Genomic DNA, 17,500 nt, shown 5'->3' with positions numbered 1-17,500 from the left:
CCATATTGATTTGTCGATCATGGAGCGATGTGAGCATGCATGTGATCTACAATTGTTGAACAGAGTGTTCAAAGGGCTTCAACACCATTCAACATTTTCGAGAACAAAGGAAAAGTTGAATCGATGTTGAATGAAAGTTTAAACCGGTTTAAACTTGATTCAACACGCTTTCAACACGCTTTCAACAAGCTTTCAACAACGTTGGACGACTTGTTCAAACGCACCAAACATTTGGTTCAACAAAGTGTTGAATATGTTGAAACCGTTTAACGTCTTTTCTTAGTAATCAGAGGTTCATTGCTTGTTCAAACGATGACTTCTTTTGTTCTATGGGTTGCAAATTTGTAAATCAAGGATATTTAATGTCAATGTTTGTAAGCAGTCAATATCGCTGATGTTGCAAGAAAGTAATGTTTTGTTTAGATGTTTCTCAAAATTTGGTTTTCATATGAAAAGGTGAAATTCTGGACGTAATTCCCTCATATGAGCCTCTTACCGTAGCGACGCTGAGAATCTAGAGTGTATTGATTTGCCGTACCCACAAGAAGCAACTTCATCAATCAAGCTTTTCATCACTAATTTTTATCATGCTGATCAAACATAAAATCAAAACACCGGCTGGACCAAAAGTCACAGTCTTTAAATAACTGAGGAGAAAGTGCTGCCTTTGTAATGAAATATGCAAATGATTAGACTCTCTAGTTTTCTCGGATAAGGACGATAAACCGTAGGCCTCGTCTCACAACTTTTAATGTTGATAACCCTGTGGGACGTTAAAGACCCCACGGCACACACTATTCGCAAAGAGACGGGCACGGAGTTCCCGGTGTTGTGGTCTGTCCTCTGTGGTGTATCATAGATGGGAGGGTAAACGCTCGGAGGTCGAGATGTGCAAAGGACTCCTTGTCCTATTGTTGACTATCGATGCGAAATGAAATGAACAGCAAAACATGCTCAGGGAAATTACTTCGCCTCAGGCCGTAATGATTCACACTTGTTCATAGGACTGGTGCGACTGCATACGGTTTGAAATTTCGATGCTTGCTTCGCTTGTGTGACCAAGGCCTTACTTTTTTTTTGTTTGCACAGGACACCCAGCATGGTGTAAACAACAGGACACTAATATTTGACAACAATAATTTGGGTCCGCGAACCACGGAGATATCAGATTTCACTTCGCCTGAAACAGACAGTGGAAGGGCGTGGCTGCAGCCCATTGGTGTAGAATATGAGCTGGAGGAGGTCCATATTTTGAGAAAAGCGCACTTGACTCTTCATCCCAACATTACCAGGTAAAAGAAGGATGCTTTATATACGGAACGCGTATTTGTACCTTGGTGTAGTTGTCTACACCACCTTTACAGGTGGGATAAGATTTATACTGAATTTAGAGAGAGAGGAAAACCGGAAAACCCCGAAAAAGCCCCTCCGAATCTGGGTCGATAACCATCAAATTGACAACAGCCAGTCTACATTTGTGAGAGGCGAGTATTCTCACAACTCACCAACTTTTCTCCTCAAAAACCTATAACTATTAGTTTTCCAGCTGGTTACCCCTTCAGGTGTCAACCTCGCCCAACGGGACTTCACATCGTTGAACAGTGTTTTCTGTCTAAGGCAGCGAAGACATTCAGCACAACCCTCGACACCAACGTGCTCCGAGTACGTGCATAAATGTATGCCATTACTATTCCTTTTAATTTCCTTCATTCCCAGTGCTGTCCTTACATTACCAAAATCTTGCGTTATGCAATCTATTTTAGGAAGCTTTATTTTCCAAATTCAGGTCCTCTGCAAAGTTAAAAAAAGAGGACATTTTGGCCGAACACCTTGGCACTCTTCAACCAATCGATTCCGCCCATCGAGTCATTTTAGTTTCTCAGCTCTCTAAATACTCTACCTTTGTAAAATCTTGACGAAACCAGGGAAAATGGAATGCTTGTCTATGTGATCGGTTTCCTGTTATGCATATTTGAAATTATCTAAATTGATATTGGCTATAATCCTCATAATCATTTTTTATTTATTTTCTACTCCACAGACCTTCGGGACTGAAAGTTTACAGTTTTGTGGGAGACGGGACTGGCGTTCTCCACGTAGGACCAAATCAGATCGTGATTGGTCAATTTGCTGATCACGAGTTGTTTGACGTAAACGTGTATGTGCACAGGAATGGACACTTTCACCTGCCTCCGACATTTTCATGTTATGGCATTCAGATCACGACAAGGTAAATAGTGAATAGACGATAGTTATTTGCGGCTTACGTTATTTTCTGCGTGAACTGATTCAGCTTGTTTAGCGTGCCAATTTTGAGAGCTAATAGTTTCAGGCCATGCAGGAGTTTGCAAATATTGCAAACTATGCGATATTTGAGCACTTTATCTCAATATTAAATTAATAGCAAAATAGTTAGGTGCTCATGTAGGGCATCGGAAACTTTTGTCAGTACTTATTTCAGTATCAAATTACGTAGTAATTCATATTGTACGATGTCCAATGCGGTGAATCATATCAAGCTTGTTTAAAGGTTATCTCACTAACCGGAAAATATCCTCTTTTAAGGACAAGAGCTTTTCCAACCCGAAATCCTGAAGACGAGAGATCTCGGATCCAGAGGCTCTTCGTTGGACCGTGTCCCGTTATAAATCACTTTTTTTAATTTCATTGTCAAACCCGTTGGCTCAGGTGGTACAGCATTAGACTACTGTGGCTTCGGGGATCTTAGGCTTGGTTTAAATCGGTCCAAACGTAGAATATGCATTCTTCTCCCGTGAAAAAAAGTCAGAATTTTTTCCAGGTTTCCATGCGGTTGTATAATTGAGCTGATCTTTCACGTCACTAAGGAAACCGTTACAAATCTGCAATTCAAATGTATTACTTTAATATATTCTCCACCACACTCCCACCTCGTACGGAATTTAATTCGAACTCGCACGTGACCAGCTCCGAGACGGCTTGATATCTCAGTTGCTAAAGGATTGTGGGGCACAATCTCACGTTCAAGGACTCGTGTTCCCTTTGAAGGCTGGAGTTCATTGAAAGCATCTTTGCAATTGCTTAGGTTTTTTTTTCAACTGCAGTGGTCCTTCACCCAGAAAATCAAAACGGGCCTCAAATGACGGCCGAGGTTTAGTTACTTTTGTGACGACTACTGCAAATGGTTAACATCTTTATTACATGATGGTTTTTTTCAGGGGTTACCTTGGTGTCAAAGACATAACAGTTGCCAAAAACTGTCACTTGTACCTTGGACTAACTGGAACCACAGAGCTCGCCAATTCGGAAGGAAAGTACACATTTAGTTCTCTTATTGTAGCTGATGGAGGAGACGTGACAACAACTTCCGAGGTGGGGAGGAACGAACTGACCCTGGAAATTGGTGATGTCAGAATTCAAGGTGGTGGCCTCCTGCATATGATGCGAATGCGTGTCTTTGCTGGGAATTTTACAGTGGATGATTTGGGGCATGTTAGAGGAGACACGGTCGATGGGAGGTTAGCTAATACGTCATTTGCTGTATGACTTCAACCTCTTAAATGTTTTGGCATTTAAATTGTGATTATTTTTGTGATGAGGTTAATTAGTTTTATGGAAGAAACCTGCGCTACAGGAATCGCGTTGAAAGAAGAGTTTAAAGGGAACAAACGTTGGCTTGGTTTGCAAAGTACTTTGCGACACCGAGTTCGAGCGAATTTGAAGACGACCCAGAAACATTGATTTCTTCTGGAATTAGCTACAAATTTTAACCCCTTTGGAAGCTACGAATCTTTAGAAACTGTAGAAATCAGAGATAAGAACCATCGAGCTCGCGCAAATTTGAAAAAGACCCAGAAACATTGATTTCTTCTGGAAATTAGCTAAAATTTTAACCCCTTTGGAAGCAACGAATCTTTAGAAACTGCAGAAATCAGAGATAAGAACCATTCTGTTAAAAAAAATGGTTTCCACGTAAGAAGCTTCCTAGCTAAGTCTCGAAAGGGCTGATTCTTAATTACTCTGTGGTATATTTTAGTTGCACCACTGGTGCCGGCCTCACAAGCTCCGATGGATCTTCGGGCGCTGGGCATGGTGGGAGTGGAGGTCGAGGGAGAGATCAGACCCGAGTTGGAGTCGCATATGGTCACGTGTATGAGCCTCAGCATTTTGGGTGCAGAGGCGGTGGTTCCGGCGGACTGGGTGGAGGCATAATACGCATGTATGTCAATGAAACACTTCACATTGATGGAACAATTAGCTGCAACGGTGCAAATGGTCAGCAAGATCGTTCAGGGGGAGGTAGTGGAGGAAGTATATGGATCGATACTAATTTGATGAAGGGATATGGAACAGTACAGGCAAACGGTGGAGACGGGGATATCGAAACACAGTAAGTGGTGATGTCCTGTCAAAATAATCTGTGTGTATACATGATAAGTGCCCCGTACCGGCAACCATTGCTTAATATAGAACTCTTAACTGACTATTTTGAGATTACGCCACGCTCATCTATGTTGTCGTAATCATTAGAGTAAGTATGAAAAAGCTCCAAATTTATTTCTTCATTTATTGCTTGGTTCAACTCATGGAACTGGGATTGTTTTAATTCTATGTAATCGATTTAGTGGTTTTAAAAGGAGTTAAAGGTTCGCACCGGACAAAATTAAGTACCAAGTATTATCTGATTCAGTAACTTAAATAATTCAACATTTTTTTGTAGTTGGGTATTTTTGTATAGGAAACATAGCCTTGCATCCTATTGGTCCTTTTATTTTTTATTTCAGCCATAATATATTCCACGGAGGTGGTGGAGCCGGCGGACGAATTGCCGTGTACTTCAGAAGTAACAAGACCTACAGCGGGGTTTATGAAACCCTTGGGGGAAATGCACAAGGGGATGCTCTTCCCGGGGGAGCGGGAACCGTGTTCCTGTACCACCTTATTTACAAGCACCGGACCTTACTAATAACTAATGCTGGAAGAAAAGTCATTCCCGCTGCTTATCACATCATCAGTGACTATTCAAAACCGGATCTTATATCCGGTAAAACCTGGCTTCTTCCTAGCTCTGGAGAGCATAACTTTTCTGGGGATCAAAATTATCACTTTGAAGAATTACAAATTTATGGAAGAGCACAGCTGGCTATACTAACAGAGCCGCATAATCGATCCGCTTCAATTTTTTTCCGAAACATGATCGGCGATCGCTCCGGTACCATCCACGTCGGCTATAACCAAACTATGGATTTGATCCGACCAAGCATTGATTTACCCTTCAATGTTCGAGTTTACCGCGGTGGATTTCTCGGGCTTGCTCCCTCAACGGAAGTTCACGGAGTTGAGATTCACGTCGATGGGGTGATATCCCACGTTAAGAACATCACACTGCATCATGGTGGGTTGTTGTCATTGAAGGAAAACTCGCGAACGGGAAACGAAGCATTGGAGAACGATTTCAAGTTTGAGTTTGTCCGTGTGCAGTTCGAAGGGGTTTTAGAAATGATATCATCGCCAGTTACCCACAACGGAATGAATTTGACCGTGCGAGTATTGCACATCGAGGGTGGAGGACTAGTCGACAGCAGTGATCTGAGAATCCTTGCTGAAAACATCAGCATCAACACAGAAGGCCATCTAACAGTGAACGGAGGCGGGTACAAGCAGTCAGATGGAACGGGACAGGGTGTTCACGGAACAATCAACAAAGGGCTTGGTCCTGAAACGGGATTTGGTGCTTCCGGTGGGGGGCACGGAGGAACCGGAGGACGGGGAAGAAACACACCTAAGGTTGGAATTCCCTACGGGAACATGTACGAGCCGGTGGAGTTTGGAAGTAGTGGAGGTGGGGCATCTGGCAGAGCAGGTAAGAAGATGTGTAGTGGAATTTAAGGAAAGGTGTTGCTTGCTCAGCATTTTCTTTAATGTGATACAGATCTGCCGCTCATATTGTATATATTACTAAGCACGTAAGGCTTCAGTTGTTGTGATAAATACGTCTACGTAAGAAATGGAGTTTCCAGCAGCTTGTCTCGTTTGTCTAATATTATTGGTGAAACCAAATTCAGCTCCTGCACCAACCATACTGAATATTAATTATTTTTATTCTTCCCTCTAAAAGTACGGTAAGTCCAGATGATATGCATTTGAACTTGAAGTAAAAGCTAGCGAAAAGGCAATTGGAGTTGAGGATACAAGGACTTACCTCGAGCTCATCATTATTTTCTCAAGTTATCATTAGGCTTTACATCCTACGTATCTTTTCTCGTTTAATTTATGCACATTTGACGTAGGGGACACTTGTTGAAGCTTATCAAAATCATCGTGCATCTAATTACATACATTCCTGTACATATCTGACGCAGGAGCTTGTGACCAGGAGGCTGCAAACTCCCATATCTATCTCCTTGAAGTTACTGTTTTCTCAGACGGTCTGAGAAAACAGTAACTCCAAGGAGATAGATATTGAAGTTTGCAGCCTCCTGGTCATAAGCTCCTGTGTCAGATATATACAGGAATGTATGTAATTAGATGCAAGACGATTTTGATTAGCTTCAACAAGTGTCTCCTCCTATCCCCAACTTCAACATCGCTGTTGTCTGGGAATACAGACGATTGAAGTCACAAAGTGCCCCCTAAACTCCGGTCCTCGAGTAAATACGCTCACCAAAAAAATATCGTTAACACTTGCACTTACCGTATTGCTAGAAATAGGAAGCTAAGGCTTAGACTATAAAGTGCACTTCGCGTTGGATATAAAAATTTGTCGTGCATATAATTAAGTGCTTTTCTGGAGTGCCCTTTGCTGGCCAATGGAAACGGACGTGAGGAAATCACAGTTTAGTTTGGTCTTATCTTTGACTGGCTTTAACTGGTTAAACGTGTAGTGAAAGATTGTTAAGAAAAACACGGAGCATATCGAAGCGGTTGCGAATCTGCTTCAGGAATCAGATATAAAAACGTTTTATTTCGACTCGAATTTTGCTTCAGGTGTTGGCGGTGGAACAATCTTTTTGAACGTAACTTACCTTTTGGAAATCGATGGAGTCCTTTCTGCTGATGGTACTGATTCCCTTCCTGAGGGGGGAGGGGGAAGTGGCGGCAGCATCTGGATTTACTGTAACGTCATCAAAGGCTACGGAAAGATCACAGCAAATGGAGGATTATCTCGCGGGGCTTCATATTACCACGGCGGAGGAGGCGCAGGAGGAAGAATTGCCGTTTACTTTAATCAGAATGATACTTTCTCATACTTCAGGTAATAAGCATTGCACGGTATAGACAAGGTCCTGCTCGTTAGTACTTTATTGTTCGTAAGCTCTGTTGGAAATCAGGCCCTGTTAAACGTGATGCTCTGAGATAAGGAAGTCAAATCGGAAGTCAAATGAATAGAAATGATGATTTACGAGTCAGAGTTTAAGACACGCAATGAACTAGTTTTAAAGTTGCCTGCGTTCAGATGACGTGTGTTATGGTAATTTTCCAGCTATTATGCCTTTTATAGTAATGCGGTGGTTTCTTTCTATCTAGTTATCAAGCGCACGGAGGGAAAGCAAAGGGAGGACTGGAGAATGTGGAGAATGGAGGACCCGGGACTGTGTTCCTGTATCACTTGGTCCACACCCATCGAACATTGCTTATTGATAATGACGGCGGAAAACCACTAAATAAACACATAAACTACGCAAAATTAGACGAGGAAGGTAAATACTAAACATTATTTTATACGTAATTAATTGATTTGGTAACTTCGTTAAGTTTTGAAAGGGAGAAGTTTTACTTGCACTTTTCTGAAAAATTCCAGCGATTGTCACTTTTTAGACACCTGAAAAATTTAGGCGGTTTCAACGGGATTCAGACCCATGACGTGTGCGACGCCGTGCAATGCTCTACCAACTGACTAATACATAAATTTAGCCAAGCCTAAAAGCGGAGCTCCCGGGTTATTTATACGCTCATGATCAAAGAACGTCTCGATCCACAAAAAATAAAAACCGTACTTCGGGTAAGTTAACTAAATCACGAGAACAAAAAATCGTCTTTAAAATTAAAATAAATGATATTTCCCGCATGGTAACGAGCAAACTCTCTGTCAACGCGCAACGCCGAAATCTATTACACGTTCTTCGTGCACTTAAAACAAGTTACAGAAACTTAACTGAGCGAAGATCCAACTAAAACCGAAAAACGTCCTTTGGTCACGGGCGCAATGAAGTTGAAATGCGAAGAACAGCGGGACAAAGCAACTCCAATTATTGTATTGACTGCTTGACAGGCGACGCTACTTGATTGGACACGTCTTTGACAAAGTCCAACAGCACGGAATTTGAAAGAACGGTTACTTACAACAGAGATCTTGCAAATATTATTGCACAAAAAAGAAATGCAATACGAATCTTGCGGTTAGTTTACGAAATTAAAGCTTACTTGCTCACGACTATGAAAATTGCTCATCGCGCTTTTTAACTGATGTGAAAATACGCTTAGTGAATACTACCTTCTGTAAACAAGTTGTTGTCTTGCTGGCGTTCCCTCCGGTTCTGAATTTGTCTTTCACGTTGCCTTTTACTGTTTATTCTAAACCTCTCTCGTTCCACTTGGCGATATTCTTCGCTACTATTTTGCCTCCTAAGTCTGTGTCTTTCCCGCTCCGCTTTGCCTCCGTTCTCTATCCCTAACTCACTCCCTTTGGAGATCCTCCTCGCTAGCTCTTTGCCTGTTCATTCTTGCTCTCTGCAGCTCTCTTTCCTTCTGCTCTTCACATAAACCCTGTCTTCTGCCCGTGGCATGTACTCTGCTGTTACCTGTTGGCGTGACAGCTATCGTCCTTCGTTTTTCTCAAGATTAAATTTAAACCTTCAGAACCAACACAAATCGTTTAGCTAAACTGGCTTTGATTTGAGCATAATATGATTTCCCGCCAGAAAAACGCGGGTATTAAAATGCAAGGCTGCTACGCAATTTCCCGCCAAGGAAAATTACCGAACACTGCCGTCCCCGGAGGCTGTCTTGCCTCCCCATCTCCACCCTGACAGTCTGTATGGGCGGACGGACAGGCATACGCTGACGTCTTAAACAAAATTCCTTGCATCGATAGATTTTCCAAAAGATCTTACCCATGGTGCTCCGCTGGCGCGCTCTCCGCTATGAAGCCACTTAGTTGAGAGCTGGTCAATTTGTTGGGCTCATGTGTTGCTGCGAAAGGAATTGTTCTGATAAGTGCGAGAATCGCTTCTCCCTTTCGTCTATAAGCCGCTTTTCAAATATATACATATATTTTATCGAGTCCTTTCATGGGTATACATGAGCCCAACAAATTGACCTGCTGCCAACTGTGTCGGTGATTTCATAGCTCAGCTGGTAAAGCCTTTTACCGGCATCGCGGAGGTCATGGGTTCGAATCCCATTGAAACCACCTCCATTTTTCAGGTGTCTATAAGACACAATTGCTTAAAGGGGCTCTGTCACGTTATTTTAGGTAATTTTGTTTAATTTTGTTAATTGTGAGCTCTAAACGTCAAATTGGCAGAGCATGAGTCTTTCATTTGCAAAATCACGGCCACATAACAACTGAGAATGATTTTCCAGCTGTGTAAATGACATTTTGATATAGACTGATATAAATTTGAAAAAAGGTGGGCCGACGTTTTTCAAATTTACTCAAATTCAATCCTTTTCAATCCTCTCCAGTTTTGTCCATCCGTGTCCCTTCTTGGCTTCCCTGTGTTTTGTTAGAGTTCTTCTATAGTTTTGAACAGTTATTTTGATATTTTAGTTAATTCTATGACCATTCGATCAGTGCTGAAATTGCCTAAAATTGCGTGACCTAGCCCCTTTAAATTGTCCAGATAAGTGCGAGAATCGCACTTTAGCTTCAACCGATGACAGAGTTCACGGTCTCGTCATTTTTAATATCATTCTTACCTTAATTAAGCAATAGTTGAATTTAACTAACGATTATTTAATAAAGTGAACACTGGTGGATTTTAATCTAGGCCGAGTTGCTTGAAGCTTGGTTAGACTAACAGGCGTTAATTATAAAGACGACAACTTAAGGACAATTGTACGATTTTTACTTACCACTTTTGCATGCAACTTAGTAGTAGTGCATCATGACTTTCAACCACTGAATACAAGCGAACGACTTCTGGACGTCTGTTTTAAGGTTATCTTAATATTAAGCATGATTGGCCTTTTTGACAAACCAAGATGAGAAGAATGCCTAAAACTTTAAAGGAATTACACCAAAGGCGAAAGATATACTTGTGTTTATTTCATTCGGAATCACACCAAAGTGGTCCTGTTTTTGGCCGCATCCATGTCCGGTCACTTAACCTAGGTATTTAACGCCAAACAAAAAATCATCTTGCGTGTCGAAGGGGCCAAGATTGTGATTTTTGGAACAATTAATCAAGGGCCTTGGAAAACGGTTTTCGCGTTGAATTATTTTTTATTTTTTTCTCCAAGGTGGCAAAGCTTGGATAATGCCGGAGTCAGGAATCCACCGTTTTGCAGACCACAAACATAATTTTCATTTCGAAGAGTTGCAGATTTACAACAGGGCTCACATGGGTATATGGCCCCGCGCTGGAAACGATACAAGGAACGTTTCGCTGTTCTTCAAATACATGATCGGGGATAGGAGCGGAATGATCCACATTGGAGACAAGCAAGTCATGGATTTGAAACGACCCGAGATCGATCTTCCTTTCAGCGCTCAAATCTACAGCGGGGGTTTTCTCGGTCTCGCTCCATACACACAAATTCATGGCGTTGAAATTATCGTGCGTGGTGTTCTTGCTTACATTGAGAATGTGACGATTCATCATGGAGGCGCTCTGTGGCTGAATCACGGAGGGAGAACAGAGAATCGTGCCAAAGAGAACCAGTATCAGTTTGATACCATCCGCGTTCAAGACACTGGGGCCATTCATTGTGTTACGTCACCAGTCAAAGACCCAGATCTCATTTTCACAACCCGCGCGGTGTTTATTGAAGGAGGTGGACTCGTACGAGGATCGCGCCTCACATTCATAACGGAAAACATCACCATCGACGATGGCGGCTCTTTGATCGCTGATGGCCTGGGTTACAATACGTCACACGGTTACCAAGGCAACGGTATTCATGGAACTATAAATCCTGGTCATGGTATTGACGCTAATGGAGCATCAGGAGCTGGACATGGTGGGAGTGGTGGTCGGGGAAGCTTGACAGGTGGTACCCCAAACACTGGTTTTGCCTACGGTGATCTGTATGAACCTTACATATTTGGAAGCGCGGGTGGCAAAGGATCATCTAGTTCCCGAGGGGGTAATGGTGGGGGCATGTTATGGATGAACGTGACTGGATTGATTGATATTGACGGATTAGTATCAGCCAATGGCGAAGATGCAACATCGTTGCCCGGAAGTGGAGGTGGCAGTGGCGGAAGTATCTGGATGTACTGTAAGAAAATCAAGGGTTATGGAAGAATAGCTGCTAATGGAGGTGCTGGATCCCCCTACAGTGGAGCCCCTGGGGGAGGGGGGGCAGGCGGGAGGATAGCAATTTACTTTGAGGTCAATGAGACATCAACCTACTTCGTGTATGAAGCACGAGGTGGAGCGGCACTTGGATGTCAGATTGGAAGAGAGGATTTGTGCAATGCTGAACCGGGAGGACCGGGTACCGTATTTCTTTATCACATGATCCACACACATCGCACACTGCTCATCCATAACGGAGGACAGAAACCGCTGGTATCAGCCATAGCAGACTATAAGGACTTGACACGCGATGGCTGCCGAGCTTGGATCCTACCGCAGTCAGCAAATCACGATTTTGCCGGGAAGGGTCGTAATTTTCACTTCGAAGAACTTCAAATCTATGGGGGAGGCCATTTAGCATTGCTCACCGAGCCTGTTGGCCAAAAAGCATCGTTATTCTTCCGTTACATGGTTGGAGATCGCACCGGGACTCTCCACGTTTCCGAAAATCAAGTCATGGATTTACACCGCCCGGAAATAGACGTTCCCTTCAGCGTGCACGTTTATGCTGGTGGTTACCTCGGTCTGGCTCCGTACACCGAAGTCCATGGTGTGACATTGTATATCTCCGGCATGGTCGACCACATTCAAAACCTAACGTTACATCATGGCGGTGCATTCTGGATGTACGACGGTGGAAGAACAGCAAACCAAACCAACAGTTCGTTCGAGTTTGACACCGTGCGAGTGCAGGATAATGGCGTTATGCGCGCTTTTACTTCTCCAATTATTCACTATGGAATCACGATTATTGCACGAGCGTTCTTTATTGAAGGAGGTGGATTATTCCATGGCACAAGGATGACTATACTTGGGGAGAATATTACGATTGACGATGGCGGACTGATGACGGCTAACGGACAGGGATATAACAGGTATTTTTATGATCTCCGTATGGCTACTTTTCTAATGAATTCAGATCCAAATATATTTTTAAAATGTTGGGTTTTGATCAAGTCAACACTTATTCACCACCGACACGCATAATAAGTATTATTATTCATTCAAAATATTTCCTCGTTTCTGATTGGTTAAGACCACACGCATAATTCACCATAACCAGCTGTTGTTGACCAAATTTGGGAAGAATTTTGCCGTATTGATCCGGTGACGTCAAAAGTGCAGTCCGCTGCAGATTATTGAACCGATTACATGAAAATGACGTCAAAATGCGGCCCGCTGCAGATTATTGAACCGTTGACCGAGAAACCTGGGGACGAGGTTGTGTTGTTATATTTGGTGGGCAGAAAAACAAAGAGCGAAATGGCTGCGAGTAGGTTTACAAATTTGAGGGAAGAAAGTATTACAAATATTTTGAATAAATAATAAAGCGATTATTGAATTCGGCTTTCGTTGGATATGAAGAATTCTGCAGATCTCGAAGCAGTGATCGCTTCTGGCAATTCTTCTTTTCAATAAAACCTGGATCTCGAAAACGCAAAACTCCATAAAAATCATCTTTTTGATTTGTAATTTACACACAAAACGAAAAATACTAGGGCTTTTTTGTCGATCTCACTTGAGTTTAAAAAAGCTGAAATATGTGTCACTTTTTTCAAATAAAGTGGGTTTTTTTTAGGGATTTCTCTCTGATGTTGCTGAAGTTAATTTTCTTAAGTTATCGCTTTATTTCGCTTTTTGCGAAAACGTCACTGACGAGAAATTTCTCGAGTATTTTCAGATGTTGCCTGTTTCAGTCAAAATAGAAAAATGTCGACTTTCTTCCGCTTTCTCTGTGTGACCTCCTCGATTGACAGCTGTCAGAAAACGGTGAAAAACTCAGAACAACACGTTGTCGTCTTCTGTGCTTCTGTGGAGGTGAAGATGGCGAACTGCGTCAAGATTTAGGTGGATGAAAAGGTGATGAGGTTTAAGCCTTTCACTTTAACGGTGGGAAACTTGATGTAAATCAAGGAATTTATATTTGTTGTAAAGAGGAAGCAGTGTGGCCCAGTGGCTAGGGCGCTTGCCTTGAGATCCGGAGATCCCGGGTTCAAGACCCGCTCTGACCACTCGTTGAATTTGATCCTGGTAGTCCCTGGTTCAACTTCCCAGCTGCACTTGTAAATAGCCAACTGGTTTGCCTCCGGCCAGTTGGGATTCTTAACAGTTGTTGTTGTTCTGTTCTGTCGTTTCGTTGAGTTTCATTGGCCCTGAAAAGCCCCTATGGGGAGCGGACAATCATGTATGTATGTATGTATGTATGTATGTATGTATGTATGTATGTATGTATGTATGTATGTATGTATGTATGTATGTATGTATGTATGTATGTATGTATGTATGTATGTATGTATGTATGTATGTATGTATGTATGTATGTATGTATGTATGTATGTAATACCAACAGAAACGGGGTCTTTTAAGTGGAAGATTATGAAAAGACTTTCTTCGTGAATGGCGAGCCAAATCAACCAATATCAACACAACCCGCGTCCTCGAGGGGCTCTGCCGAACTAATTTCGCCGAGTAATTAATTACCTGAGTATCCCACTGTCTTACCGGAGAACAAAGCCACTAAGAAAAATCTTAACTCTCCCCCTGGCCAGATGCCCAGCGCACAAACTTTAGAGCGGTCGAAATTTCAGCTCAATAGCAAGAAAGGTTCAATCAGCATCGCATCATGGAAAAAGTCGCCTCTAGTGGTAAATCCCTTGATTTACATCAAGTTTGAAAATCATTGCAATGTTTTCCACCGTAAAAGTCGAAGAGTTAAGCCGTATCAACTCTTCGTTCATCTTAATCTTGACACAGTTCGCTATCTTCACCTCCACAGAAGAACATAAGACGAGTTCCGCTCCATTTTTGGCAGCTGTCAATCGAGGAGTTCAAACGGAGAAAGCAGAAAAAAGTCGACATTTTTCTATTTGGACTGACACAGTCAAAAGCTGAAAATACTCGAGAAATTTCTCGTCAGTGACTTTTGTCGCAAAAAGCAAAATGAAGCGAAAACACGAGAAATTGACTTCAGCAACATCAGAGAGAAATCCTAAAAGAAGTCCACTTTATCTGAAAAAAAGTGACAGTTACTTCAGGTGTTTAAACTCAAGTGAGATCGACCAAAAAGCTGTAATATTTTTCGTTTTGCGTGTAAATCACAAATCAAAAAGATAATTTTTATGGAGATTTGCATTTTTCTAGGTCCAGGTTTTATTGAAAAGTAGAATTGCCGGAAGCGATCACTGATTATCTCGGAGGGTGTTATCGACCTCGGCCTTCGGCCTCGGTGGATATCTTACTCAGCCTCATTCAATAATTGCTAAATATTTGGGTAATAAACTGAATAAGTAGGGAGGAGACCTTAAGAAACCCTGGAAGCAGGGATGGCGCAGTGGTGAGAGCACTCGCCTCCTATCAATGTGGCCTGGGTTCGAATTCCAGACTTAACGTCATAGGTGGGTTGAGTTTGTTGGTTCTCTCTGCTCCGAGTGGTTTTTCTCCCTGTAAACCTGTTTCCCTTCTCCTCAAAAACCAATATCTAACTTGATTTCACGCTGATGTTTAAACGAGTTGTGTAGATCTTAGGTGACAGGTGGTTAAATAAGGTAGTATTTTATTATTTAGGACTTATTCTAAGAGGTCCCCTCCTTGGCAAATCAGAGAAGCTTCATTTCCCAATTACCGAGTAGCGAGACTAAACAAGCATGACAAATGCAGACACTTAATATTTAACGGCTTGGTAGTGAATAGCTCATAAGTAACTGAGATAGGAAAAAGAAAGATTATAAGTAAGCACCAATCCAGAATTAATAAGAAATCATAAATCATTATATAATTCTGAGTTGCCCATCCATGGGTCATATGTCGTTTAGCGTTGTTTTTTTCTCTACAGATTAAACGCTTGATGCCTTTTCAAGGCAGTTTTTTTTTTTATGTTACGCAGTTTAAAAAATTGCATTGCTTAGTCACAGCACACGAATTTCAACATTACGGAAACACATGCGGAAAAACGAAAAGTAATTTCAGTTACATCATAATCGTTTCAGTTAAAAGCTACAATCTGTTAAATCTTTATTCTATTTTCAAATTAATGTTTTGTCTTGCCCTGTTGACTTTGTTGGCTAGGACTCACCCTCAAGGATCGGGACTTCACGGTATAATCAATCCTGGTATTGGTTCATCCAATATTCACGGTTCCTCCGGAGCTGGGTACGGCGGAAGAGGAGGACGGGGAATGCACATGCCGGCAGTTGGAACAGCATATGGTGATCTCTATGAGCCTGTAGTTTTCGGAAGTTCTGGTGGAGGACAAAATTCTGGAAGAGGAGGCGGTATAATCTGGTTTAATGTCACGAATGTCATTCAAATTGATGGGGAAGTCACGGCAAACGCGGACCCCGGCGGGGATTCTGGTAGTGGAGGAGGCAGCGGAGGGAGTATCTGGATGCACTGCTATCGGATGAAAGGTAGGGAATGTTCGGCCGATTTTTTTAGTGATAAGCATGTGCGACTCGTTGTCTTAGCAAAGGGAGTCTTAAAAAAACTGAGGAGAAAGTCTTCATGGGATTTGGCATTTAGAATTTATGCGCCCCTTTTACCCAAGGGACGTAAATTGTCAAGTTCTCTGAAAGGTGTATTTTTTTTTTGCGAGGCTTGATTTCGTGAAACCACTGATCTTCATAAATGTTCCAGGACAAGTATCCGCGGACCTGCACCAACAATAAAGAGAATATGAAAACATGGAATGGACTACCATTCGTCTCTCCTGACTTCATCTCCACAAAGCTTGTAAATGATTATCTCTTTCCAGATGGGTGCACGTGTCTTAACGAAGTTAATGTCATTTGAATTTATGCCTTCTTTTAAAAGGCAGGCTCCTCAGGCTGCAGACTGGAAAATCATTTTGAATAATGTTTACTTAATTTTACTTTACAGTACCGTGAGAATGTAAGTTGACAGTCCCTCGAAACTCAATCTGCAAAACTCGATTCTCGATCCTCGATTCTCGAAAAATTCGCGGATCGAGGTTTCTTATGCGGGCTGTTATAGTGATTTTTTAAAGTGTTATTTGAAATAAAGCTTTGTTAAAATATTGTTGTTTTGTAAGGAACTGGAAACATCACAGTAATTGGCGGTGACGGTGGCAGCAACTCTGGGGGAGGGGCTGGTGGAAGGATAGCTGTTTACTTCTCCGAAAACACGACCTACACAGGGTCCTTCCAGGTTCGAGGCGGTTCCAAGGGCGGGGCAGTTAATACTGAAGCTGGAGGGCCTGGGACCGCATTTCTTTATCACCTGGTTCATACCCATAGGACCCTGCTAGTTGATAATGGTGGACAACACCCTCTCCAAACAAGAATATCAGACTATAATGATCTCTCACAAGACGGATGTCGTGCTTGGATCATGCCAGAGTCAGGGAACCATCATTTTGCTAACGGCACTCATGATTTTCACTTTGAGGAGTTACAAATATACGGAGGAGCTCACTTGGCGATCTCACCCGAGCCGGTGAATCGTCCTGCTTCGTTGTTCTTTCGGTACATGATCGGGGATCGTTCAGGAATGATACACCTCTCGCAAAACCAAGTCCTGAATTTGCATCGCCTGTTTTTAGATATTCCTTTCAGCGCGCACGTCTACGAGGGCGGATACCTTGGACTTGCACCAATTTCTGAGATGAACAATATCGCAGTGCACGTGGAAGGAACACTTGGTCACATACGAAATCTCACAATCCTGAACGGCGGAGCACTTCACTGCTACTTAACTGGTTCGACTGGGGAGAGGATTCAGCGTACTTACAAGTTCAACGAGACTGTTAGAATCATGGCTAGATCACAGATTCTAACCCACAGTCCCAACGCTCATAACGATCCATTTGTTTTGCAAGCTAAAGTCCTGACAGTTGAAGGCGGAGCTGCAATCAACACAGTCAATATGAATATATCGGCTGTCAACCTGACCGTTGATGACGGTGGCAATATTGATGCCAGCGATGGCGGTTACTTAGCAACCAAAGGACCAGGAGGCTTGCGAACGAACAACTGGCAGCG

General features: G+C 42.4%; 1 protein-coding gene across 1 annotated transcript in view; it reads left to right on the top strand.

The window, feature by feature from the left end:
• Positions 1 to 17,500, top strand: part of LOC137971442 (uncharacterized) — a 174,297-nt gene that overhangs the window by 34,107 nt on the left and 122,690 nt on the right. Inside the window, 10 exon segments of the mRNA XM_068818269.1 lie at positions 1,090 to 1,292; positions 2,042 to 2,230; positions 3,198 to 3,497; positions 4,016 to 4,369; positions 4,764 to 5,842; positions 6,967 to 7,234; positions 7,507 to 7,679; positions 10,444 to 12,379; positions 15,570 to 15,910; positions 16,552 to 17,500. The exon segment at positions 16,552 to 17,500 is cut by the window's right edge and continues 184 nt beyond it. Of these exon segments, the coding sequence (XP_068674370.1) occupies positions 1,090 to 1,292; positions 2,042 to 2,230; positions 3,198 to 3,497; positions 4,016 to 4,369; positions 4,764 to 5,842; positions 6,967 to 7,234; positions 7,507 to 7,679; positions 10,444 to 12,379; positions 15,570 to 15,910; positions 16,552 to 17,500 (5,792 nt within the window).

Source organism: Montipora foliosa, chromosome 9, assembly GCF_036669935.1.
Source record: "Montipora foliosa isolate CH-2021 chromosome 9, ASM3666993v2, whole genome shotgun sequence".
NCBI lineage: Eukaryota > Metazoa > Cnidaria > Anthozoa > Scleractinia > Acroporidae > Montipora > Montipora foliosa.
The sequence above is the reverse complement of the archived record's forward strand: the minus strand, read 5'-3'. Positions and strand labels throughout refer to the sequence as shown.